This window comes from Podarcis raffonei, chromosome 12 (genome assembly GCF_027172205.1).
Source record: "Podarcis raffonei isolate rPodRaf1 chromosome 12, rPodRaf1.pri, whole genome shotgun sequence".
In the NCBI taxonomy this organism is placed as follows: domain Eukaryota; kingdom Metazoa; phylum Chordata; class Lepidosauria; order Squamata; family Lacertidae; genus Podarcis; species Podarcis raffonei.
This window is the reverse complement of record NC_070613.1, coordinates 18,917,229-18,942,584: the sequence shown is the minus strand read 5'-3', so window position 1 is coordinate 18,942,584 and position 25,356 is coordinate 18,917,229. Positions and strand designations below refer to the sequence as shown.

Here is a 25,356-nt window from a genome sequence, read left to right as displayed (position 1 = left end):
CTTAAAAAGGGGGGGGAACCAATTTGATCCCATAGAACTTGAGATATTACAATGTCAATTGACTTAATTTTCAGCCAGTTCTAGTTCCAGTTAGTGATAATTAATACTATTGCTACTATTTTTTAATTTTTGCACTCAGCCGTTCCTGGCAACTGCTACCATTTTTGTTTTATGCTAATCTGATTGTTGAATCTTCTTTTTACTGTTCTAGTGGGAAAGCGTTAAATTTCCTTCCTGGCATAATGCAGTCCACACACACACACGTGTTACTTAAGTTATAAAAAATCGACATAGTGGGTGGTAACCAGGGCTTTACGGGCGCGGGTGGCGCTGTGGTCTTAAACCACTGAGCCTAGGAGGCTATTTTGGGAGTAAATTAGCCTCCCAAAAACCCACTCAAGATTGTGAGTGGGGCCGTATGCCTGCTGTGCCCGATACAACCCCCGAATTTTTGAGGGGGATGGGGGCATTAGGCACAAAACCCTCCTGTGGGTTTTCGGCACTCCTGGACGCTGTCTCTGATCTGCACCACTAGCTGCAAGAACTTCAAAAGAAACAATCTGGCACGAAGGAAATGCACATACTTCAGGAAATGAGGAGTGAATACTGCAACAGAAGAGGTCTCTGGAAAAACAAGATTTAAATTATGAGAAGATACGTCAAGATACGGTATGGCAAATGACTGATGGGGGAGGGGGAAAAGCGTTTTATTTTACTCATGTGATTAACCCCAAGAATCCCCTCCCTTCAAGAGTCAAAAGCCAGAAATGAGTAAGGACTTAAGTTGTGAATCTAAGGCTGTGTGGAGATAAACTTTCGAACCAAAGCATGTTTTTAGAAGTCTGTGGAATGTATAAGAGCTTTGTTCTGATGCAGTCAAAAATGCAGTCGTCGCCATCTTGGGAAGCTCTGTCGGAGGAATAAGCCTGGAAGGAGGACAGTGAAAGAGGCGTGTTTATATCGTGGGAGAGACTCCTCAAAGAGGCTTTAAGAACGACAGAGCTATCAATTTACAAGGGAAAAAGTGATCTTATCTCCGAAGGTGACGATTTATGGGAACTATCTGGATTGAGGTCCACGACGGGAAATCTACGCAGGAGTATTATCGGTGTATATCGGCTTAAGGAGACCATCAGGAGAGACCATAAAGGACAAAGAGAAAATATTTGATTAAGAAGTGATGTGGAAACAGCAAGATAAGATTGGAAAGATCTATGAATATGTGTTTGGACTGTTTGAACATCTATTTGGACTTATTTGGACTGATTTGGACATTAATGCAGAAGTAATGATTAGATCAGAATCCTTCCTCGGATCTGGAAGTATGGGACCCCCCAACAAAATTTAAAAATTCGGCACTGTAATTTGGAATTTATGTGATGTGGTTTGATTCGATGTGATTGGCCGGTTAATAAAAATTTATTAAAAAAAACCAACAACCACTGAGCCTAGGGCTTGCCGATCAGAAGGTTGGTGGTTCAAATCCCCACGACAGGGTGAGCTCCCATTGTTCAGTTCCTGCTCCTGCCAACCTAGCAGTTCGAAAGCACTTCAAAGTGCAAGTACATAAATAGGTACTGCTCTGGCGGGAAGGTAAATGGCGTTTCCGTGCACTGCTCTGGTTTGCCAGAAGCGGCTTTGTCATGCTGGCCACATGTCCTGGAAGCTGTACGTCGGCTCCCTCGGCCAGTAAAGTGAGAGGAGCACCACAACCCCAGAGTCGTCCGCAACTGGACCTAATGGTCAGGGGTCCCTTTACCTTTACTTTAACCAGGGCTTTATTTTGAGGGCAGCACCTGACTAGCCTCAGCAAAGCCCTGCTGTGCCTCTGCCTGGCAAGAGACTCTCCCTGGAGTTTGAAGTGGACATCCTTTACGGGAGAGGGTAAATCCTCCCTCAACCTCTGGAGAGGGTCCTTGATTTTTTATATTAGGCAACTGTAACAAAATTGGACCTAGTTGCTATCTACTGGTGAAGATGAAATTAAATAAGATTAACATGCTGCAAATGCGGAGAAGAAGAAGAAGAAGAAGAAGAAGAAGAAGAAGAGGAGGAGGAGTAGTAGTTTGGACTTGATATCCCGCCTTTCACTCCCCTTAAGGAGTCTCAAAGCGGCTAACAATCTCCTTTCCCTTCCTCCCCCACGACAAACACTGACTTCTTTGGTGACTTCTGTTTCAGTGTATATGAAGAAGTGTGCATGCACACGAAAGCTTATACCAAGAACAAACTTACCGGTAGTTGATCTCTAAGGTGCTACTGGACAATATATATATAGACTGTGAGGTGAGTGGGGTTGAGAGACTTCAGAGAAGTGTGACTAGCCCAAGGTCACCCAGCAGCTGCATGTGGAGGAGCGGGGACACGAGCCCGGTTCACCAGATTACGAGTCCGCCGCTCTTAACCACTACACCACGCTGGCTCTGTACATACTATAATGTATATAGTAATTTGATACACTTCAGTATAGATGAAATTCAGTGAATAATGGCATTACATGACTCAGAACATAGTGGCATACTTTGTAGTAGCGGTTTCTGGGATGGTGAAGGCAGGGCGACACTGCACACCAGTCTTCAAAATGGCTAGTGTCACTGCTGCTTACCAAGAGGGCAAGGGGCAAGGCGCAAGAGCCTCAGATGCTCCTGCTGCCCCTGTGTGCCTATGCTGCATTAAGTTCCCTGTGCCTCAGTCCTCCCCCTCCCTTTTGGTAAGCAGCAGCAACATTTGCTGTTTTGAAGCTAGGTGCACAAAGCTGCCATGACCCACTGATTGCTACTGATAGGGCAGGGAAATACCCCTATTTGAGATCCTGAAGAGTCACTACTAGTCGCAGTTGGCAATACTGGATGGGCCAATGTTCTAATATCAGGGAATTTCATGGTCATGTGTTGCTTTTAGACAATGAAATTAACATGCTGACAGAAAAAGGAAGCCATTTGCGTGCAAACTTGGAATCAAATATGAGAGATTTGGAAGAAGCTCAAGCTCTCGCAGCTACCCAGCCATCAGAAATGAGTGGTAAGTACTGTCAGGTAATTATGTTTTCTTTACATGTAACATTCTATAATTTTTGCCCCAGTCTTCTTTTGCCTTCTTTTGCCTTGTCCCATTTGTCAACCTGGACTAGGTTTCTAAGGGCCTTTGGTGTAATGTGTGTCTGTGGGAACCACTAAAATGACAATTACTCATGGTGGGTGACTTGTTGTTGCTGCTGTTGTCATTAGGGATTAAAGGGCTCTGCCCTTAAGGATACTGTATAATCAAAGACAAGACATTAGGAAGGAAAGTAAAAGAGATAAGGGAGGCCTACAATTTGGATAAAAAAATTGGCTTCCAGGTGGAAAAATCAAAATTGGAAACAGAACTGTTAGATCCCAAAACAAAGATACTTTCGAGAATGTATAACTTGCTGTTGAAATGGAATACCCAAGATGAAACGGTTAAATCTGCTATGATTAAATGGGCACAAGATGTTGGACATAACATTATGTTTGCTGACTGGGAACAGTTGTGGATCACAGGTATGAAATTTACGGCATGCAATGGCTTAAGAGAGAATATTATGAAAATGATATACAGGTGGTACATAACACCAGTCAAGCTAGCAAAAATTTACCATTTGCCCGATAATAAATGCTGGAAATGTAAAGAATCTGAAGGTACATTCTTTCACCTTTGGTGGACATGGCCAAAGATCAAGACCTTCTGGGAAATGATCTATAATGAAATAAAAAAGGTATTTAAAGATACCTTTCTGAAGAAACCAGAGGCCTTCCTCTTGGGCATGGTCGGCCAATCGGTGCCAAAGAAGGATAGAACTTTCTTTATGTACGCTACAACAGCAGCAAGAATACTCATCGCAAGGTATTGGAAGACACAAGATTTACCCACCCTGGAAGAATGGCAGGTGAAAGTGATGGACTATATGGAGTTGGCGGAAATGACTGGCAGAATCCGAGACCAGGGAGAAGAGTTGGTGGAAGAAGACTGGAAGAAATTTAAAGACTATTTGCAGAAATATTGTAAAATTAATGAATGTTAAATGATGTTGGTTAGAAATTAAGTGATCTTAGTAACAAGGTTAACAAGAATATGTAAAAAAGGGACTGATAACGGATGAAAATATAAGGTTATAACATGTTGAGATATTGAGTTAAGATAAAAGAAAGAGGGTAAGGATTTGCTGATTTAATTATGTGAATGGGAATACAAAAAAGGGAGATGTGAGGAGGTCAAGGAAATAAGCAAAGGAAATTTAAAATTTGAAAAACTGATTCGTTTTTAATTACTTTTTTTGTCTTTTTATTTTTTTCTGTATTTTAATTTTTGTGTATCTTTGCATTTTATGTACTTTCTTATTTGTTTTTCTGTATTTTTTCTATTTTGTAATTTTCTCTTTTTTATAAAACTTTAATAAATATCTTTTTTTTTAAAAAAAGGAGAGTAAAAGAGAGAGGAGGGTCAGTTGGCAGAGGGAAAAGGTATTTAGCGGATCTGAAAACTGGTGGGTGGTCCATCCTTGTTGCTGGGCAGAGACCAGCTAATAATTAGAACTCATTTTAGCAGTTTGTGAGTGCTTTCCTAAGCAAATAATTATGGCGAGGAAAGTGATGATGGGGGAAGGAAATTCATGTGTGTTTTAGAAACCGGGTGAATTTAAAGAGAGTTATATCAATTAGTCAGTGAGAGAAATCATAAACACATCCATATGTATGTGTGACCAAATGATTACATATACAGTGGTACCTCTGGTTACAGACGCTTAAGGTTATAGATGCTTCAGGTTACAGACTCCGCTAACCCAGAAATAGTACCTCGGGTTAAGAACTTTGCTTCAGGATGAGAACAGAAATCACATGGCGGCAGTGCGGCAGGCCCCATTAAAGTGGTACCTCAGGTTAAGAACAGTTTCAGGTTAAGAATGGACCTCCAGAACAAATTAAGTTCTTAACCAGAGGTAACACTGTATAAGCATCATTTAGCAAGAGGTCCAAAGACCAATTAAAAGTGGCAGTTTAGGCCTCAGAACTAAAAAAACTCCCCAAGTTTCTTCACCATAGAACATGATTGATTATAGAAAGGTTTCCTTGTATATAATTCAAGTTACCTTTTTGTGTAATACATTGTTACATGCCACTCCAATCTCTGCCAAATAGCTGCATGAGATTCCAGGGGTACTAGGCACTCATCCAGGGTAGCACGTCAGTTGGGAAATCAAGGTACAGCAGAGACTAGTGTATTTAAGAAATATGGTTTAAAGGTTAAGGTAAAGGTACCTCTGATCATTAGGTTTAGTCGCGGATGACTCTGGGGTTGCGCGCTCATCTCACTCTATAGGCCGAGGGAGCCGGCGTTTGTCTGCAGACAGCTTCTGGGTCATGCGGCCAGCATGACTAAGCTGCTTCTGGTGAACTAGAGCCACGCACGGAAACGCCATTTACCTTCCCGCCAGAGCGATACCTATTTATCTACTTGCACTTGACGTGCTTTTGAACTGCTAGGTGGGCAGGAGCTGGGACTGAACAACGGGAGCTCACCCCGTTGCAGGGATTCGAACTGCCGACCTTCCGATCGGCAAGCCCTAGGCTCTGTGGTTTATTGTACACATATTTACACCTGGGTCTACTTTGGAGAGAGTTCAGAGGATTACGGTACATCTTAAGAGGAGCTTGCTCCCCATGGCAATGCAGCGATGGAGTCCAAGGCAGCCTGCATGCCATCTCTGTCCTGCTGCCCTAGCCTGCCAAGATGGTTCTGCCCCAAATGGCCTCTGCCTGAAGTTCTGCCCACTTCCTTCTTTCCAAGAACCCCTCCTCCTAGCAACTCCTCCCCACCTGTCTGTTGCTCCTCCTCCAGACCTCTGTTTTTTAAAGGACAACTTTTCCTTTCATCCTCCTTCCCTCACTGGCAGAGCCTGGTTGATGGTTTCCATTGATGACTTTCTTCCAGAACCTTTTGTCATTCTTAACAACTTCTGTCTCAGTTGAGGTGCTGACATCTTCCCTTCAGTACTCCAAATATTATCTAAATTCTACCATTTATTAATTTCTAACATTCACTAACTCTAGCAGTTATAGGTTCCCTTGCACATTCAAACTCTGTTACCCCAGATGTGTAACAACATTAAAAGGTGTTACAAGCATAAAAATGTCTCTTTTTCTACAGAGAACAAAGTGAAGGAGTTACTACAACAAAGAGAACTGTTGACAGCAGATTTAGAGCAGAATATGCAGGACCTGCAAACTACAAAAGCTCTTGCAGCTGTCTTGGAAGAAAAAGCTAAGCCTGGTAAATGCAGAATAATTGGGATAGGTACAGAAAGATCACATAGGCATGTGACACAGGGCCTGTTGTTATAGGGGTAAAACTTACTTTTTTCAGTGAGGGATCTTAAAAATATGTTTTGGGGTGTGAGGAATTTGAATCTGCTGTTTTTGTGACTGGATAGCTATTAGCTTGGTAAGTCTTCATTTGATGAAGACACACATAAACTACTTTTGGAAAACCAAAGAATTTTAATTCTACCTTCTGAAATAATAATATAATGTAATAATAACTGCAAGTACTTGGCAATCATTTTTAATGATCTCTGTGCAGTTTTACACATATTTTACTTACTAAGCAAAGCTAAATTATATTAATTTAACCAAAATATATTTTGAATTCCCAAGTCACATTACAACTTATTAGCACATTTTTGAAACTTGAAAGTTTAAAAATTCAACATCCCCTAATGTGACAGAGTGTTTATACATACATCAGCAATACTTGTCATTAGTCATCTAGCAGTTAACCCTCTATGAAATGAGGTAAAGAAAAAGCACAGGTCTGGACATTTGTAGACATATAACAGAACAAGGGCTTTAAGATGTTTCAATGAAGTGATGGTGATTGTTTCAGTAGATACAACTTTTGAAATCTAAGGGGCTCCCCAAAACAAATTGTTAGTAAATAATAGCAGGTGGACATAGGCACGGGGTGAAATGGAGAACTATATGTGGCTGTGTATATGCCATACATTTAAAACACGTTCAAAGCATGCTTCTTTCCTACCCACTCGCAATCATAGAAACTGCCAACACTACTTCCTTTTTAGTTTGTGGGGAGTCGTATCCAATGTAATGGGTGTTCCTTACATTTCAGATACTTAGCAATTAAGGGATTTTATTATAGAAATTTCCAGAGCCAAGGTATGGGGAAGTAGGCAGGTGTTTTTTCTCTTTACTGACTCAGTTAGCACTTTCTGATTGGCGAATCCAGAAAACTGAGGGAGTCCGTCCTACTTCCCACAAATCTTTGCTCCCGTCTAGTTTCTCGCAACAAAGTGAACAGCCATTCCATTGCATATGACAGCTCACTCTCAAAACTACACTTTAGGTCAGACCAATTATTCTTTCTTTGGATTGTAGCTCTGTAAGGGGAAGACTTTAGTTCCTCGGATTCTTAGGGAGTGAGGGAAGGAACGTTTTGACTTTCTTCTTACATTTTTCACTTTGCAGAGAAGGGAATTGATGAACTCTCAAAAGAAAGAAAAGTTTTGCTTGCAAGTTTGAAATCAAATATGAAGGAGTTAGAAGAAGCAGAAACTCTTGCTGCTGCCCAACCAGGAAGTGTGAGTGGTAAGTACAATCTCCACATAAAACTCATTTTGAAGGTTGAAGCACATTCTAATATTTTAAACATTTGATGTGATTTCATCATTTTATTCTATTTTACAAAAATAAATAAATCATTGCTGCTTGCTTTATGAGCTTAGAACAAGCAAGTGGATATGCATATGACTCACTGATAATACATAGCTGCTTGTTGACACATTTACTTAAAGAAGATTATTAGCAAAAATGTACTATTTAGTTTGAAATATATATCTTACACTAAATGTACTAAGTGTTTGTGTATCCACAGATAAAAAGATAAAGGAGCTTAAAGAACAAAGAAAGGTACTAGCTGCACATCTAGAAGCAAATCAACAGGATCTGCAAATGGCGCAAGCTTCTGCTCCAGAACCTGCTGAAGCAAGCAAACTTCAGAGTAAGTGCATTCACTGTATGTATGCTCTGTTGTCATTAGACTGGTAACCGATGAAAATTCATGTTCTCCACTATTAAGCCCTCCCACAAACCCAACTTTCAAAATGCAGAATTCAATCCACGTAAATAACATGAGCAATGCATCTTTAAAAAATATATATACAGTATTCCTTGAAATTTCCTCGAGTCAGTCCAAATGGATTTATTGGCTTGAAGAAATCCTTCCCGATGATGAAGTCCATGATTTCAAGAGATCTTTTTTCTTTTTTTAAGGAAACTCCCGAAAGAGGACACATTTTTCAATTTCAGCTTTGTTTGTTTGTTTGTTTGTTTGTTTAATCTTCCTCTTTCTGGGGTTGGCTAGGCACCAGGCGGCAGGCATATTTCAGTTCTGCACAGCTGGGCTCTCCCAAAGGGAGAGATTTTAGATTTAGATTTGCAGAGTTGGAATGTATTCTTAGGATCATCTAGTCCAACCTCCTGCAATGCAGGAATCTTTTCCCAACACATGGGACTCAAACCTACAACCCTGAGATTAAGAGTCTCATGCTGAGCTATCCTGAGAGAGAGAGACAGAGAGCGCTCAGAGGTGGCTGTGGCTGCCGGCCCCCAGCCGACGGAGTGCGCTGTCCCATTTTACTGGGAGGCAACAGCCTTGCATTCTTCACCTCCTTCCCTGGCTGCAGCTGCCCTCGCCCACCCACGCATGCCTAGACTGTCAGCTCTGAACCTCCAGACATCTTTTAAAATTCAAAAATTCTCCTCAGATGCCATTTTAGGCATCCAATTTCTGAATATGTCCAGAATTTTCCAGATGTATGACAAGCCTAAACTTGCTGAATGAGCGTGGGTGGTGTTGGTATCTTCTCCATACTGTTAGTCACCATCTGGAACCTAACTGCTTTTCCTTGGGTTTAGAGTGCCTAGAAGCACAGCCAGGTGTTGTTTTTGGCTTTGCTCAAACTTTTAACTGATCAGAGTTCTTGTTCTGGTTTTGCAAATGTGGTGTTGGAAAAGAGGGTGTTTTTGTGTGTGAGAGAGAGGGAAGGGCAAAACTGAATCAACTTAGCATTATAAACTCCAGAAGACTTGCCCCCTCCCCCAGACTGGTGTTTTGCTGCAATTAAGAACATAAGAAGAGGCTGCTGGATCAGGCCAATGGCCCATCTAGTCCAGCATCCTTATCTCACAGCGGACAACCAGATGACTCTGAGAAACCAGCAAATAGGATTTGAGCACAAGGGCACTTTCCCTTCGTGTGGTTTCCTGTTGTATTCTGCTCTTCCAGTTGTACTTAGCAACATGCTCTTGGCATGATACTAGTGTATCAATGGTGTGTTTATTTTGCTTTATATGTTTTCTTGCAATGCTTGCCTAATGCTACCACATTCCGGATGGGCAAGAGTGCAACAGAAGCAGGAATCTGCCCTTCACACCTACCCCAAGAATGTTTATGATATGAAAAGTTAAACAATTTCAGCAGGAAGTTATAGAATATGCACTGACTGGAAGAGAAGCATCAGGACTACCCCAAAATTTTTGCAGGTGTAAACAATATTTAAGGCAATGCATATAATACCCCCAATAACACTGCGAACACAAATCATGATGAATTCTCTGCAAAAAAGATGACTGGAGGGGCCCTTAGTGTTGAGCAGACCATTAAGGGATTGTAGTGTAAGCTATTTACCAAACGTGTACTCTTGCTGAATCCCCGGGAGCAAGGCACCAACCCACAGAGATAAAAGTTGCATAAAGCACTTTGTAAACAAAAGAGAAAGAAATGATAAACAGCAACGATAGTGATTGTATCATTCCTATAGCCCAAGTGGTGGCCAACCCTTTTTAAGACCCATAAGCACATTTGCAAACCAGAGCAATGTGTTGTGGGTACCACATGTCAGACGAGCATTGATGTAATGCTGGGCAGAATTTTGACATGGCTTCAGCAAGAAGCAAACTGAGCCTGAGCCTTGTATAGTGACAGCAGCTGCTGCCTCCTAACTCATCCCCACTAACATTGTAAGGTCCTGCTTTGCAGCAGTTCCCCACTGTGACAGAGCAGGAGAGCCTCTAGTTTCACTGGGTCTCCTGCTCTGGAATTTTGCAAGGATGACAACATACTTCATGCTCCCTTTAATGTGCCATGAGACAAAAACTCTGATTATCATCAATCAGCATTTGCTGATACAGCTCCTTTTCAAGGGTGCAAGGAACCCTAAATATGCTTCTGTCTGCACACTTATCTGCTCCCTGTATTATTTTTATCTCCATGAGAACATTCTCACTTAGTTCTCACGTGTTTCACTTCACAGAGAAGGAAATAGATGAGCTCTCAAAAGAAAGAAAAGTTTTGCTTGCAAGTTTGAAATCAAATATGAAGGAGTTAGAAGAAGCTGAAACTCTTGCCAGTACCCAACCAGGAAGTGTGAGTGGTAAGTACAAAGTTATGCTATATTCTAATGTCAAACTAAAACATGGAAACCTTAGATCTTTCTTTACCAGGTTCACGTAGGCTTGTATCACTTTAAAACAAGCAAACAAAAAGTGGCAAAAATAGATTTCTGTAACTTTTAAAACACACAAAAAGAAAGCATGTAAATTACTTTTGGCACACTTCTTGATTATTTTGTAGGGAAGATCAAGATCTAATGTTAATTCAAGTTCAAATAATACTAGCTAAAACACGAAGTACTATGTAAGAAAACTTACAAATATTAAGCTGGTTGCTATAGAATTACACTGTAATATAAACTCTGGCTAGGGACAAAGCTTCCTTGGTTACACTGATAGATCATAATCTGAGGAGGTTGTAGACAGTGCTTCTGAGGGATTACCGATCTACTGTCCTTTACTGGGGTGCTGATGAGTTCTTTCTTACTTCCCATGCAAGTGTTGATGTTAACACTGAACACTGTTAGTGACCTGTGATCAGGATATCCAAAGGGGCATGTCTTCCAGTGTAATTTCCTTCATGCATTAAAATCTGTTGGTAAGGCCTTGCTGTGTGTTTGTTCACCCTGGGACATCTAGATTGTGGGGCCAAGGTCTAGAATTTTCTCAGCTGTGACAGCTGCTTTTTGGAATTTTCCTTAATTTAGGATTACTCTTCCAATTTTAAAATATAAACTTTTCATATAACCTTTCTCCAGGGAACACCAGGACACCACCAGCTCCAATATCATTTTGCTCAACTCACTTCTTACGAGTGATTTGCTCACTTGTTTTGAGAAGTTTTACTGCACCAGGTTGGTTTGGTGCAGTTTCCCCAAACTATTTCCCCCGTGACGTGCTTAATTACTTCCTATACAGTGCTTTGAGTGCTTAATTAATTATTCTGTGGAGAGTACAATTGATTCTTTCCCTAGTGATTTTTCTCCTTCTTTGTCTTTAGTTGATTCACTTCCCCCAAAGCTGTTTTTAACACCACACTAAATTGATTGTGTTCACCAAGAAGCTCTCATTAACTACTTGTTCTAACTTGATTCTAATTGATTCTAACGCTAGTAAATTAATTTCACCCTTTTAAAGTTGGTTTTTCTATGACCTACTGCTATCAATTCATTAAAAAGCTGTTCAGCTGCTGTACTGTTCTGATACACTAAAAGAAACTATCACTCAAGCCCAAACATTAACAAACAGAAGAGAATAAACAAATAGAACAGAATTGGCTCTATTAGGGTTGCCATATTTAAGTTGAGCTTTAAAAATTGACGTTTTTGAGCTATTTTTATGGAAAATCTGAGAAAATAGCCTTTTGGGTTTTATTGGACATTTTGACGATTTCCACCCGAACACTGCAGTCAGCAAGTATTCCGGATAGGCCTGAGAAACTCCACTCTATGAATTGCTTACCAGAAGACATGGAAATGCTAGCATAGGGGAGGCCTTAGTGCCCCTTTAAGAGGAGTACCCATGGTACCTTTCAGGAAGCTTCAGCTGTAGTCCATATAAAACCAAGGCTCAGATAACTATCCACATATTGTCAACAAACTTTCTTTTTGGGAGGTTTGGTTAGGCCTGCTGCTGGTGTCAAACAAGTCTTTTCCAGCAACTCTGTTCAAACAGTGATTCTGGATCACAACTAGGATTGTCTTTGGTATCACTTGGTGCTCTTTCTCTCAATTTGAAAATGTATCTATGCACATTCTGCAAATAAAAAAACCCACATTTAGATACTATTCTATACTATGCTATGCTACTCTACACTAAGATGTTTAAATGTTCATTTGATTATCCTTGACTCTTTCTGCCACTCTTGTCATCCTCTCCTGCCACACCAGTGTGGCTTGTCACAGCCCATTACCATATGGATATTGTTAACTATGTCCTTTGCTTTAAACATTTATTATGGTTTTTGTGTTTTCATAAGTTTGTTTTGTAATTTTATAGCATTGCAATTTGCTTCATAAACCTGTGATAATCAAGTGTGATATACATATGAATGATTGATATTACATAGCTGTTCATTGGTACATTTGCTAAAAGCAGATTATTATCTAAAAGCAGAAAGTACTATTTAGTTTCAAATATATATAGTCCAATAAATGTACAAAGTGTTTGTGTTTCCACAGATAAAAAGATAAAAGAGCTTAAAGAACAAAGAAAGGTGCTGGCTGCTCATCTAGAAGCAAACCTGCAGGATCTGCAAATGGCGCAACCTTCTGCTTCAAGCATTGTTGGAAAAAGTCAACTTCAGGGTAATTGCATCCACTGTATACTCTTTTGTCATTAGATTGGTAACTAAGGAAAATTAATGTTCTTCATTATTAAGCACTCACACAAACCTAACTTTCAAAATGCATAGTAAGCAAATCCATCCAGTTAAATAACTACATATAAGCAATGGATAATATATTCAACAAGTAGGAAAAAGTGAGTGATGTATTATTGAGTGATAATTAAGGTTGTGTTTTTGCTGGCTGGAATTAAGAGTCTGGGTTGTCATGTTTCTGTGTGTTTGAAAGTCAACGAGCTGCAATTCTCTGGAGAGGAAGCAAAATCCTTGAGAGGACTTTTCCTGAATCCATGAATAGGTGGCATCATCCCTCTGAATAGGCCTGATTTGGCCCAGGACTCCATCAAATCCATTGCACAACTCTTTCCATGTTACACAGAAGTAAAGAGAACTGATTTCAACAGAACTTACTTTGAAAAGTAATCAAAACTGTTTCAAATTTTAAATACAACTTTGGAATAGTCATTTATAATAATTCTGAGGCATTTCCTTGTAGAAATGAAACGTTCTGCATTATCTGAGAAGAAAAAACTTTTGCAAGAAAAACTAGAAGCAAATCTAAAAGATCTACAAGAAGCAGAAACGCTTGCACCTCTCCAGTCAGACAGTGCGAATGGTAAAAAAGGCACAAAACTTCAAATGTTTTTTTACCTAGAAATAATAAATGACAGATTTATGCCTAATTAAGATTTCATAAACAAATATGTTCATTGAGGAAGGAGGGATAGTGATTTTATTTATTTATATTACTAGTGGTAGCTTGCTAATCAGAAATATTTTTGAATTTTGAATTTGAACAGAGTCATGATTACACTTTTAGGCTTATACTTTACAAGCTTATACCCTAGTGTGTCTCATCTTTTTCACAGCAGCCAATCTGCACCTATTATCTGAAGGAATGGAGACTTGGGCTAGATCTACACTGATCTGTTTAACGTTGTTAGAATGATGTTAGATATGTCATTTTAAAACGTCACAAGGCATACTTATTAATTAAAGTGTTTTTCACCTTGGGTTTTGTTCATCAAAACTGCTGCTGGTTGCTCTGCTGCGTCCTCTGGTGTCACATTTTAATAACGCATTATGAATCTTAAAAGTAGGATGTCATGTGTCCATATATGTTATTGAAACCATTCCTTAATCCTTCCTTAATGTTAAAAACCATGAGTGTAGATCTGCACTTGTTCCTCTTTCTGTGGGTCTGTTAAGCTAGGGTCTTATACTTTAGGAAGTGGGGAAACTGCTAAGCACTGCAGATTCTGCTGGTCAAAATGTATATTTTACCAACAACTTAAATTGGTTTTCCTGTAATGTACTTTTAAAAATGTTTCCTTTTAACTCATGTCTTTGCCCGTGAGTCTTCGGTTTTTAGGGCCATACCCACAGAACAGCAATGGCAGCTTTTCTAGTGTGTATTTTCCTCTGGTTATACTGCACAGCTAGTAGTTCATTTAAGGAACCATTTTCAAATGTGCTCCTTGTAACCATTTTAATCATCAAAACTAGTCCTAAGTCGCTTGCTGTTTTCTGTTGTAGCTTTTCCTACTTTTCACTCAAAATTAGAGAAGTGGAATGTTATTTGCTTTATGAGAGAAGGCTTTTCCCCTTTAGTAGAATCTCCCCCTGCCATCGGAAAAATGAGGATGACCATACAGTGATAAACCCTATAGGGTTGTTGAGGTCATATATATAGTTATTTTAGCTTTCAACAAGTGCTTTTACTATTAACCATTTCCTATGGATATTGTGTATCCATTGCAAATTTGTACTGAATGTAGTTATTTCAAATATATTGGTTCTTTTATGAAGTGACCTGAAATAATTTTGTAGAGCAAAGACTTCAGGAACTTTCTGAGCTAAGACAACATTTGACCAAAGAGCTAAAGGATCTAGAGGAAAGTATGCATGATATGCAAGAAATGGAGCTTCAGGCTTTACAAAGAACTTTATTTCTAATACCCAGTGGTGAGTAATGAATAAATAACCTTGAGGTGTTTTTATTTTTATGTTTAATGACACATAATGGGCATACAGTGGTACCTCGGGTTACATATGCTTCAGGTTACAGACTCCGCTAACCCAGAAATAGTACCTCAGGTTAAGAACTTTGCTTCAGGATGAGAACAGAAATTGTGCTCCGGTGGCGCGGCGGCAGCAGGAGGCCTCATTAGCTAAAGTGGTGCTTCAGGTTAAGAACAGTTTCAGGTTAAGAACGGACCTCCGGAACGAATTAAGTACTTAACCCGAGGTACCACTATATTTGTCAGTGTTACAAATGCAATGACAGAGATCTTCTATAGTCTAGTCATAGCCCAGAAATGTGGACCAGGGTGTCTTCGCTCCCTATCTCTGCTGTGCCACCATCTACTACATGTATTGAATCTAGGATTGATACATCTGTGGGGCCTATTGGCTTAAAAAGGCATCCAGGCACTTGTGCACCCAAACACTGCACCACAGAGTTGAAGAAGTAGGCATGCCTTGGTGCTCCTCAACCCTATTCTGTTTCATTTCTTTGTCCTAGCTCTTGCTTGACCCCCTTCATAAGTTTTTTGCACTTTCTTTCTTCTCCCCTTCTCTGCTAAGGTCCCTTTCATCTCTGTGTTGCCTTATTCCTCTGTGTAAAAAAGAAAGAAAAAAGAAAGGTCCTTTTATTCCTCCAATTCTCCTCCTACCACCCCAGGCCTGTTGCCACCTGTTGCTCCCCCCCTTGTTCATCCTTAGGATTTCCTCTCTTAGGTATGTGAGTTCTTCCCTCACAACCACCTGCCCTTGTCTTCTACTGCCTTCAAACCTGTCAGATGATCTGGATCCCTGTGATCCTTTATTGAACCCTAAATTCTTAGATGGGAAGGGGAGTGGTGATTCAGATATAGAGGAAAGCTCATTGCACCATCTCTTTGAGCCTGTCAACTTCTTGCCTCTGAGGCTTCATAAGACCCTAGATGTCAGGATTTTCTTAGTCTTCAACAGATGTAGCTCTTGCTCCTTCCAAGGGTTTAGCATTGCTAAAGGAGAAAATATTCCATCAGTTCCATTCCAGCACCCATTCCCTTCAAAAATACTGTCAAGCCTCTCAGGCTAACAAATGCTACTCACCAGAGCCTTACTTCATGAACATGCTAAAGGTCGCAGGTGTGGATGCTACTATATATGTGTTCATTGGTCTCTCCTTCCTAAAGAAGGGGATGTCAAATTCAAAGACCTTTCTGAGCACAGACTTTACCCTGCTCAAGACTGACAGCACTATTTCCTACTTCCATCCATGGCCTTCTGTGATGCCTTAGTTCTTTCCTGAGTACCTGTGCTCTGGCTGGTTAAACTTTTAGATAACCCTCACCAAGATCCAGAGAGGCTTAGGAAAACCCTGTTGAAATTGCATAGAGCAGTTGCTTTTGTGTCTGATGTCACCTTCAGTGTTACCCAGTTTGCCACTCTTTCAATGGCTGTGGTGGGTGGTAAGCACATAGACATCTGTGGCTCTGACACTGGGGCACTGACAGGGTCTGTTTGGTCATTGCTGCATATGTGGGTACAATGCCTTTCGTCTAGAAGGCATTGAAGGAGATTCTGTAAACCAGTCTAGCCACCATGAAATAGTAGGACAGATCGCCCATATTCCCCTTCTCAGCCTTTCCAACCCTTTTGAGTAGGCCAGCCCTTCAGGAAGGACCACAACTTCAACATTTTCCAGCACTCCTTGACCCAATCATTCTTTCAGAGGCTAAGTCAGCTGCCTCTTCCTCTTTAGTTCAGGCAGCACGCCACCAACAACATAAAGAGGAGCATCAATGCTCTGAAAGACCACATGCTCATAGTCAACAAAGAAAAAACCCAGCTTGTAGCTTCTCAGGGCTTGCAGCACTTGGGCACAATGCTTTGTCTCCTACTCCTCTTTATGTTGCTTGACCTGTCTTGAATCAATCCATGGTCTCATCATGAAATGAATTGAGGCTGAGGCTAAGCCATGTCTACTTCCTTCAACCTTGGAGTGCATGGAACAATGAGATGGCCTGTCATCCTGGATAAATGTTCTTCAGGTAAGGACCAGTGTTCTTTACCTCCCAAGAAAAAATATGTCTGAACATCTAATCTCAGCATAGCAGCAAAAGATAAACACACAGGGAGACCACAGATGACAGAGTACAGTGCACAGGGTGATCTCTTTCTGGCTTCATGTTAGGAACACTTAGAGCTCAAAGGAGGAACTTAGAGTTGAGAAACAGAAAAAATGGGATTTTACACAGCAAACAAACTGTTTGCCGTGTCTTAAGATCTGCATTGACAGATAACATTATATATTTTAAATGGCATCAGTAAGTTTGTGGGTGACTGAAAACTGAGTTTTTGTGCAATATAAAACATTTCCCCAAAAGGTGATTCAAAATATTTTTGCTCGCAGAAAAGGGATTAAATGAATTGTATGAGCTAACTGAAAAGAAGCAACTGTTACTAGAGAAGTTGGCATCTACTAAGAAAGAACTACAAGAAACTCAGGAACTTGCAGCTACTCAACCAGGGAGTGTTAGTGGTATGTATACTGTGATTTCTCTTGCTTCAACTACAAATATATGTTCACTGAATTAAGGTACTTACCTGCCAAGCAGTTTCACAAAGGCCAGAAGATATGCCTCCAGAATGGGCATTGAGCGCTCTCTAGTAACAGAATTGCTCTACAACTGTCTGTAGGCAGCCAGCAAGACCAGGGGGTAGATTGGGTCTGAAAGCATCACTTTCCTACCTTTGAAATCTTCATTACAGTTGGGTACCAAGTAGTCTTTTTTGCTAAAGGGGGTATATTCATGTAATAATAAAAGGAAACGAATGTGGCCTATTTGTTTCATATGTTACTAATAAAGAAACAAATTTGTCATATCACTTGTCGTATAATCATTTTTTGGCCATTCACTACCCATTTGGAACTAATAGTTTCCCTCTTCTAGCCATAACTGGTTAGATGGATGTTGGTAGGGATATAAATACAATAAAATGAATGAATAAATAATCACATTGACTCTGCCACTATACCCAGTCAGCATCACCATTCCAATCCAATCCTGCCTTGCTGGCTGCCACTGATTCACATAGTTCCAGAAAGCTGAGGAAAGGGCATTGAGCACCAGCAGCCCTAGCCTACTAGTCCTAGTGGTGGCACTAGAATAATGCAGTGTGCATTTTTAGCAGGCGAAACCACAAGTACAGCTGCTTCTCAGACTGAGGAGGTGGTGTTGCCAGTCTTTGCATCATCATACTCAATTTTGGCAGAACACATTTTACAAGGGGACTTTGGGTGGACCAAGCTCATAAGAGGGGTTTGGGGAGAGAATCACACATTTAAGCCTAGGAAGCTGTGCACAATATTCCCAAGGAGCTATTTGCTTACCCCATTCTCAGTTGCAAAGACAGCCATTAGTCTCTAGCAACATTTGTCATTTGTACTGCAATTGTATTGCAATTTCTGATAGATATGTCAGCAAAGTTCAATTCTGAGCTACAAAGACAGCCACAGCACTTTCCCAGAAAGGATCATGGGAGCTTTTAAACACTCATTATTTCTGACTGATAGGGATTAACTCAATTAAGCCTGAGGCAATGGGTGTGTGCACAGGGGCCAAACTTGAGTTTTTTATATCTCAGTTTGGAGCCCACAATAATAATAATAATAATAATAATAATAATAATTTATTATTTATACCCCGCCCATCTGGCTGAGTTTCCCCAGCCACTCTGGGCGGCTCCCAATCAGTGTTAAAAACAGTACAGCGTTACATATTAAAAACTTCCCTGAACAGGGCTGCCTTAAGATGTCTTCTGAATGTCAGGTAATTATTTATCTCTTTGACATCTGATGGGAGGGCGTTCCACAGGGCGGGCGCCACTACCGAGAAGGCCCTCTGTCTGGTTCCCTGTAACCTCACTTCTCGCAATGAGGGAACCGCCAGAAGGCCCTCGGCGCTGGATCTCAGTGTCCGGGCTGAACGATGGGGGTGGAGACGCTCCTTCAGGTATACAGGACCGAGGCCGTTTAGGGCTTTAAAGGTCAACACCAACACTTTGAATCGTGCTCGGAAACGTACTGGGAGCCAATGCAGATCTCTCAGAACCGGTGTTATGTGGTCCCGGCGGCCACTCCCAGTCACCAGTCTAGCTGCCGCATTCTGGATTAATTGCAGTTTCCGGGTCACCTTCAAAGGTAGCCCCACGTAGAGCGCGTTGCAGTAGTCCAAGCGTGAGATAACCAGAGCATGCACCACTCTGGCGAGACAGTTTGCGGGCAGGTAGGGTCTTAGCCTGCGTACCAGGTGGAGCTGGTAGACAGCTGCCCTGGACACAGAGTTAACCTGCGCCTCCATGGACAGCTGTGAGTCCAAAATGACTCCCAGGCTGCGCACCTGGTCCTTCAGGGGCACAGTTACCCCATTCAAGACCAGGGAATCCCCCACACCAACCCGCTCCCTGTCCCCCAAAAACAGTACTTCTGTCTTGTCAGGATTCAACCTCAATCTGTTAGCCGCCATCCATCCTCCAACCGCCTCCAGGCACTCACACAGGACCTTCACTGCCTTCACTGGTTCTGATTTAAAGGAGAGGTAGAGCTGGGTGTCATCTGCATACTGATGAACACCCAGTCCAAACCCCCTGATGATCTCTCCCAGCGGCTTCATATAGATATTAAAAAGCATGGGGGAGAGGACAGAACCCTGAGGCACCCCACAAGTGAGAGCCCAGGGGTCTGAACACTCATCCCCCACCACCACTTTCTGGACACGGCCCAGGAGGAAGGAGCGGAACCACTGTATGACAGTGCCCCCAGCTCCCAGCCCCTCTAGACGGTCCAGAAGGATGTTATGGTCGATGGTGTCAAAGGCCGCTGAGAGATCCAGCAGAACTAGGAAACAGCTCTCACCTTTGTCCCTAGCCCGCCGGAGATCATCAACCAGCGCGACCAAGGCAGTTTCAGTCCCATGGTGAGGCCTGAATCCTGATTGGAAGGGATCCAAATGGTCCGTTTCCTCCAGGCGTGCTTGGAGTTGTTCAGCAACCACCCGCTCAATCACCTTGCCCAAGAATGGCAGATTTGAGACCGGGCGATAGTTGGCCAAATTGGCCGGGTCTAAAGATGTTTTTTTAAGAAGCGGTTTAATGACCGCCTCTTTCAGCGGGTCTGGGAAGGCTCCCTCACAGAGGGAAGCATTCACCACCCCGCAGAGCCCATCGCCCAGCCCTTCCCGGCTTGCTTTTATCAGCCAGGATGGGCAAGGATCAAGGAGACAGGTGGTCGGTTTCACTTGTCCAAGCAGCCTGTCCACATCCTCGGAGGTAACAGATTGGAATTGATCCCATGTAACAGGACCAGACAGAACTCTAGCACTCTCCCGCCCTGGCCCTGCTCCCACGGTGGAGTCTACCTCCTTCTGAATCTGAGCGATTTTATCTGCAAAAAACTTGGCAAAAGCATTGCAGGAGATCTTGGGGTCCCTACCAGGCCCCGGTGGTACAGGTGGTTCCAATAGATTGCGAACCACCTGAAAAAGTCTCCTGCTGCTGTTTTCTGCAGATGCAATGGAGGCGGCGAAGAAGGCCCTCTTCGCCGTCGCCATTGCCACTTGGTAGGCTCGACGTTGAGCTCTAACCCGTGTCCGGTCTGATTCAGAATGAGTTTTCCGCCACCGGCGCTCTAGCCGTCTCAACGATTGTTTCATCACCCTCAGCTCCGGGGAAAACCACGGGGCTGTCCGGGCTCCATGCAATCGGAGAGGGCGCTTCGGAGCCAGACAGTCAATAGCCCTGGTTAACTCCGCATTCCAGCGTGCCACAAGTTAAAACTCTGAGTTGGAAAAGTATGGGAGCTTATTAGATTTCATGTGAGCATTCTCAACAACATCCTTAGTACACAAAGTCCAAACCTGGCTGAATGTCTTTGATTGGCTCCAAAGTAATCAGGTGCAGAGCATGCACCCGCCCATGCAAAAAAAATGCCCTCATTGATGAAATATTCCTCCTAACTTGACCATGTATGAATGTGGTAACTGATGGGAGGAGGGGGCATTTCATTCAGCTCAGTGAAGTAGCACAAGAAACACCTGATAAATGCTAAGTATTCATATTAAATATATTCTTTCCATATATATTAATATTTTTGTTACGAATTAGCCTGAAATTTTTTTGTAGAGCATAAGCTGCAGGAGTTAGCTGAGCAAAAAAGACACCTGACTGCAGATCTTGAGGCAACTTTGGATGGTATACAAAATGTATATCGTCGTGCTTCAGAAAGAACTGTGTTTGTACGACCTACTGGTAAGTAGAGAATAAGTACTCTTAAAAAGGGGTGGGGAGACATTCAGTTTGCTTCACATTTTAATGCAAACCTACCTAATTTGCACTTCCTGAAACAATAGGTGAAATGTGGCTATCCTTCAAAATATGTCCTGTTTTGATTTTTCCTATGCAGTTCTCCAGTCAAATAATGTTCACAAAAATGTGTATAATGAGAGAGTGAACAAAATTCATATATTAGAGAAGATGACATTAAAAATGCAATATTAAGAAAAATGCTTGCAGAAATGTGCATGTTAGGGGAAATTCATACCAAAATGTTTGTATTAGAAGTTAGCACTAAAGTGCTGAAGAATTTTCATGAAGTCTTAAAATAAAATACACATACAGATGTAGTAATGTGTGGAACATGGGTGTAGCCAAGGGGGGCAGGGAGGGAAACAGCTCCTCTAAATCAATAAAAATACATAGTGAAATGAGGTTCTGCCTACCCCCAACAAAAGACCTGCTGCCTCCAAATCTTGGCTATGCCCATGGTGCAGAACTGAATTTAAGACTGGAAAAATGATTGAAACTGAAATTACCACACCAGGATATCACTATGAAGGTTGATCTGAAGCCACATCTCCTTTGTTTCTTCTTGTTGCTGCTTTTGGTTCTCTTATAGGGCCAGCTGACATAGCATAAGACAAAGTTTGAAATTTTAAAAGACAGTTTGAAGCTGTGCCTCCTTTCCCCCTCACTGTAAATTGGCTCCATAGGGTTAACTGAGGAAGGGAAAGTTCTGAGAAACTATGGCCAGTTGAGAGATCTTCTTTGCATCTCACAAAGGCGCTGCAAAGAATGCAAGTCTCTCTGATGACAGCAACATGGAGGGACAGTCTATTGAGAAACTTGAGGCACTTATTAATTTTAGTAGGTATCTCTGTTGGATTTTGAGTATGTGTAGCTTGAGGTAAGTGAAGCTCATGGCAGCAGTATGCCCTGTGCTATGCTTCTAGGGCAGTGCTACCCTGAGATAGTTCTCCTGAAAAATCATGTACTTGGACACACTTTCTGCGGCTTCCAGCAACAGATACATTGCAAAATGGAGGGTCACTATATTTATTGCCCCCAATAACTGACAATCAATGTGAGATTATTTATGCATAGCATTTTCATTTTATATACAGTGGTACCTCGGGTTACATACGCTTCAGGTTATATACGCTTCAGGTTACAGACTCCACTAACCCAGAAATATTACCTTGGGTTAAGAACTTTGCTTCAGGATGAGAACAGAAATTGTGCAGCGGTGGCGCAGCGGCAGCAGGAGGCCCCATTAGCTAAAGTGGTGCTTCAGGTTAAGAACAGTTTCAGGTTAAGAACAGACCTCCAGAACGAATTAAGTTCTTAACCCGAGGTACCACTGTGTTTAAAACTTACTTTAAGACACTTTTTCTGTCTTAATCAAAACATTTATTTAGAGAGGACCTTCGTAGAATCATATAGTAGGGACCCCAAGGGTAATCTAGTCCAATCCCCTGCAATGCAGATGGTCATCCAACCTATTCTTAAAAATCTCCAATGAATGAGAGTCCATCACCCTCCAAGGAAGTCTGTTCTACTGTCAAATAGTTCTTACCATCAGAAAGTTCTTCCTGATGTTTTGTTGGAATCTCCTTTCATGTAACTTGAAGCCATTTGTTTGGGGCCTCTGGAGCAGATTAAAACATTCTTGCTCCATTGTCCATGTGACAGCCCTTTGGATATTTGAAGATGACTATCATATCTCCTCTCAGCCTCAGCATTGCCTGTCTCCAAATAGCTTGAGGGGCCCCAGATTTTCACACTTCAGTGTACATTATCACAATGGATCTCTTGGATTGTCAGGGAATTTCCTCTTTAAGTTACATTGCTACATTCCCTAAAGCACCCATTTGACATCTTTTAAAGCTTTGCTTTAGCAAAAGAAGATATATTAATGAGTCAATTAAAAAAAAATCATTCTACATGATGTTGAGAACAAGGATGACTTTTGACAGTATTTTTCAAGAATTGATTGAAGCACATTTTTCCCCAGAAAGAAAAGTATATGAACTATCAGAGAAGAAACAAGAGTTATTGGAAATGTTGGAATCTAATCGGAAGCAGCTAGAAGCAGCTCAGGCTCTTGCCATTGCTCAACCTGGCAGTATCAGTGGTATGTATGATCTGGCTTCCCATGTTGTCAGCTTACAGTCTGAAACACCTCTACTTGGAATTAGGATCCTTCTGTTTCAGTTTAACTTTTGGGCACTGCCCAATGACCTTTGCATAGCTATAGACAGTGCTTTTTTTGAGGTGGTACCTGCCGGTATGCTGTACCACCACAGCTTTTTCCCCAGCCACCATCTTGCTGCTACTGCTTGCCTGCCTGCTTGCTCACCTGCTCATTTCCTCCCCTCCCCCACCTTTGCCACTTCCTCCACTGCCATTGCTATTTCCTCCACTGCCACCACCACTTCCTGTGACTGCAGGCGCAGCCTCCCAGAGGCACTTGGGCGCGACCCTTACGATTGCCAGAACACCTTCCAGGAAGGTGCCTGATGATTGTAGAAAGGTCATGCCACCCTTTTGCAATCGTCAGGCACCTTCCTAGAAGGCACTTTGGCAATTGTAAAGGTTGTGGCAAATTGCCTCTGGGAAGCTGTGCCTTTAGCTGCAGGAAGTGACATTAGAAGCAGCAAAGGAAGGAGCGAACAAGCGGGTGAGTGGGCAGTTGAGGCGCAACCTATTTTCTTGAAAAAAACCACTAGCTATAGAGTATTATTTTTGTATTTTCATAAGTACAAACTAATTGACTTGTGTGGGAGATGTTTTCCTCCATTTTTTAAAAAATGTATTTTTATTAAAGATTTTCTTGATTTACAAAAGTATGTGCAATGTCTTTCTCGTATTCCCCCCCCCCATGTAACATTTTTACAAATCAGTTTCATTTGTTGAGACATTAGGAAGAAAAGGGGGAAAGAGGTGGGGGGGGGAAGATGGGTGGGGGTGGGGTCGGGTGATGATGTTTCTATTTTACTTAATATATGTAGGGTTTAGTGTCAGCATTGCTTGTGCTGTTTTCCTCCATTTTAACAGCAATTTCAATGGAAATGGTTTCCCCACCCCACCCCACCCCATCCCACTGCCCATCAGCTGATGAGTGATGGGAGCACATGGTTTCTTTAAAATAAGTGACTAATTTAAGCACACATAAAAAGACCACATATAATATGTGTAGTACTTCCTCAACTGATGCTTTGAGCACATAACAGGAATTATTTTTAAAAGCTTGATGTTATTTTAAATAATGCAATTATTTAACAGTGTATTAATACTTTGTTACAAACTGATGTAACATATCTTTGTAGATCATAAGCTGCAAGAGCTAATTGAACAAAGAAGATGCTTAGCTGCAGAACTAGATTCAACTGTGCATGAGATGCAAAAAGCACAGGATAGTGCCTCAGAAGGATTTGTATTTACTGCTGGTAAGTTTAAAATGAAATTACCTTAAATTGTACAAAAACACATAATGTGCATATTACAAACCTTATTATCACTTTCATTACTGAGACCATCAAAAAGAGATGATATGTTTTATCATTCTTAGATGTAGTTCCAGTTGAGAACTATGGAGGTCATAGGAGGGGATCAGGAATGCTAAGAAATCCAAGCTTAATCCATCAGTTTATACTATAAATGTGCAACAATAGTGGATTTTAAGTGTTGTAAGCTGGCTTGAGAGGTATTGTTGCTGGACAAAACTCAACAAATAAATGTGAGAGAACAAAATGTGTGGCAGAGGTGTCTTAGCACGGTGGGTCAATACTTTGCGAACTTCATCTGAATACCAGTACTGGTGAGAGAGAGATGGTGGGAAGGTTGATGCAGTGCAAGTGCAGTATCAGAGGCAATTTGCTGCTTCTACTTGCAGTCCTGGCATAGGGAAGCCAGGCAAACAGCACAGCCCCACTCTGCCACTCTGCCACACTGACTTCTACTACCTAGCAGTACCAACTCTTCTTTGGGGCTGAAAAGGAAGAAAAATGATAATTAGACTGACCCTCCAGCCCTGATGATCAGTGCAAGATGATTTATAGCCTCCAACAACTGGGAGGACAGGGAATTAGCACATTTTTTGCTGTGGTAATTTAGAGCAGTGACAGGGAACACTAGGCACAACACAAATGTTGTTTGACTACAATTTGCATCATCCTGGCCATAACTAGTGCCATATTGATGTTACTTTGCCACATTCCCAAAGGGTTTCATTTGGCTCTTTTGCCCTTTTATAAGATT

The 25,356-nt window shown here is 41.6% G+C and overlaps 1 protein-coding gene across 4 annotated transcripts in view; it reads left to right on the top strand.

Annotated features, from left to right (window-relative positions):
- The window catches only part of CCDC7 (coiled-coil domain containing 7), a 149,245-nt gene that overhangs the window by 48,487 nt on the left and 75,402 nt on the right, over positions 1-25,356 (top strand). For all 4 annotated transcript variants that reach the window (XM_053359539.1, XM_053359538.1, XM_053359537.1 and 1 more), the window contains exons 25-36: positions 2,902-3,021; positions 6,169-6,291; positions 7,503-7,622; positions 7,909-8,034; positions 10,349-10,468; positions 12,608-12,733; positions 13,268-13,387; positions 14,602-14,736; positions 17,174-17,302; positions 20,944-21,069; positions 23,111-23,230; positions 24,426-24,545. In XM_053359539.1, the coding sequence (XP_053215514.1) occupies positions 2,902-3,021; positions 6,169-6,291; positions 7,503-7,622; positions 7,909-8,034; positions 10,349-10,468; positions 12,608-12,733; positions 13,268-13,387; positions 14,602-14,736; positions 17,174-17,302; positions 20,944-21,069; positions 23,111-23,230; positions 24,426-24,545 (1,485 nt within the window). The remainder of the gene's footprint in view (positions 1-2,901; positions 3,022-6,168; positions 6,292-7,502; positions 7,623-7,908; positions 8,035-10,348; positions 10,469-12,607; positions 12,734-13,267; positions 13,388-14,601; positions 14,737-17,173; positions 17,303-20,943; positions 21,070-23,110; positions 23,231-24,425; positions 24,546-25,356) is intronic.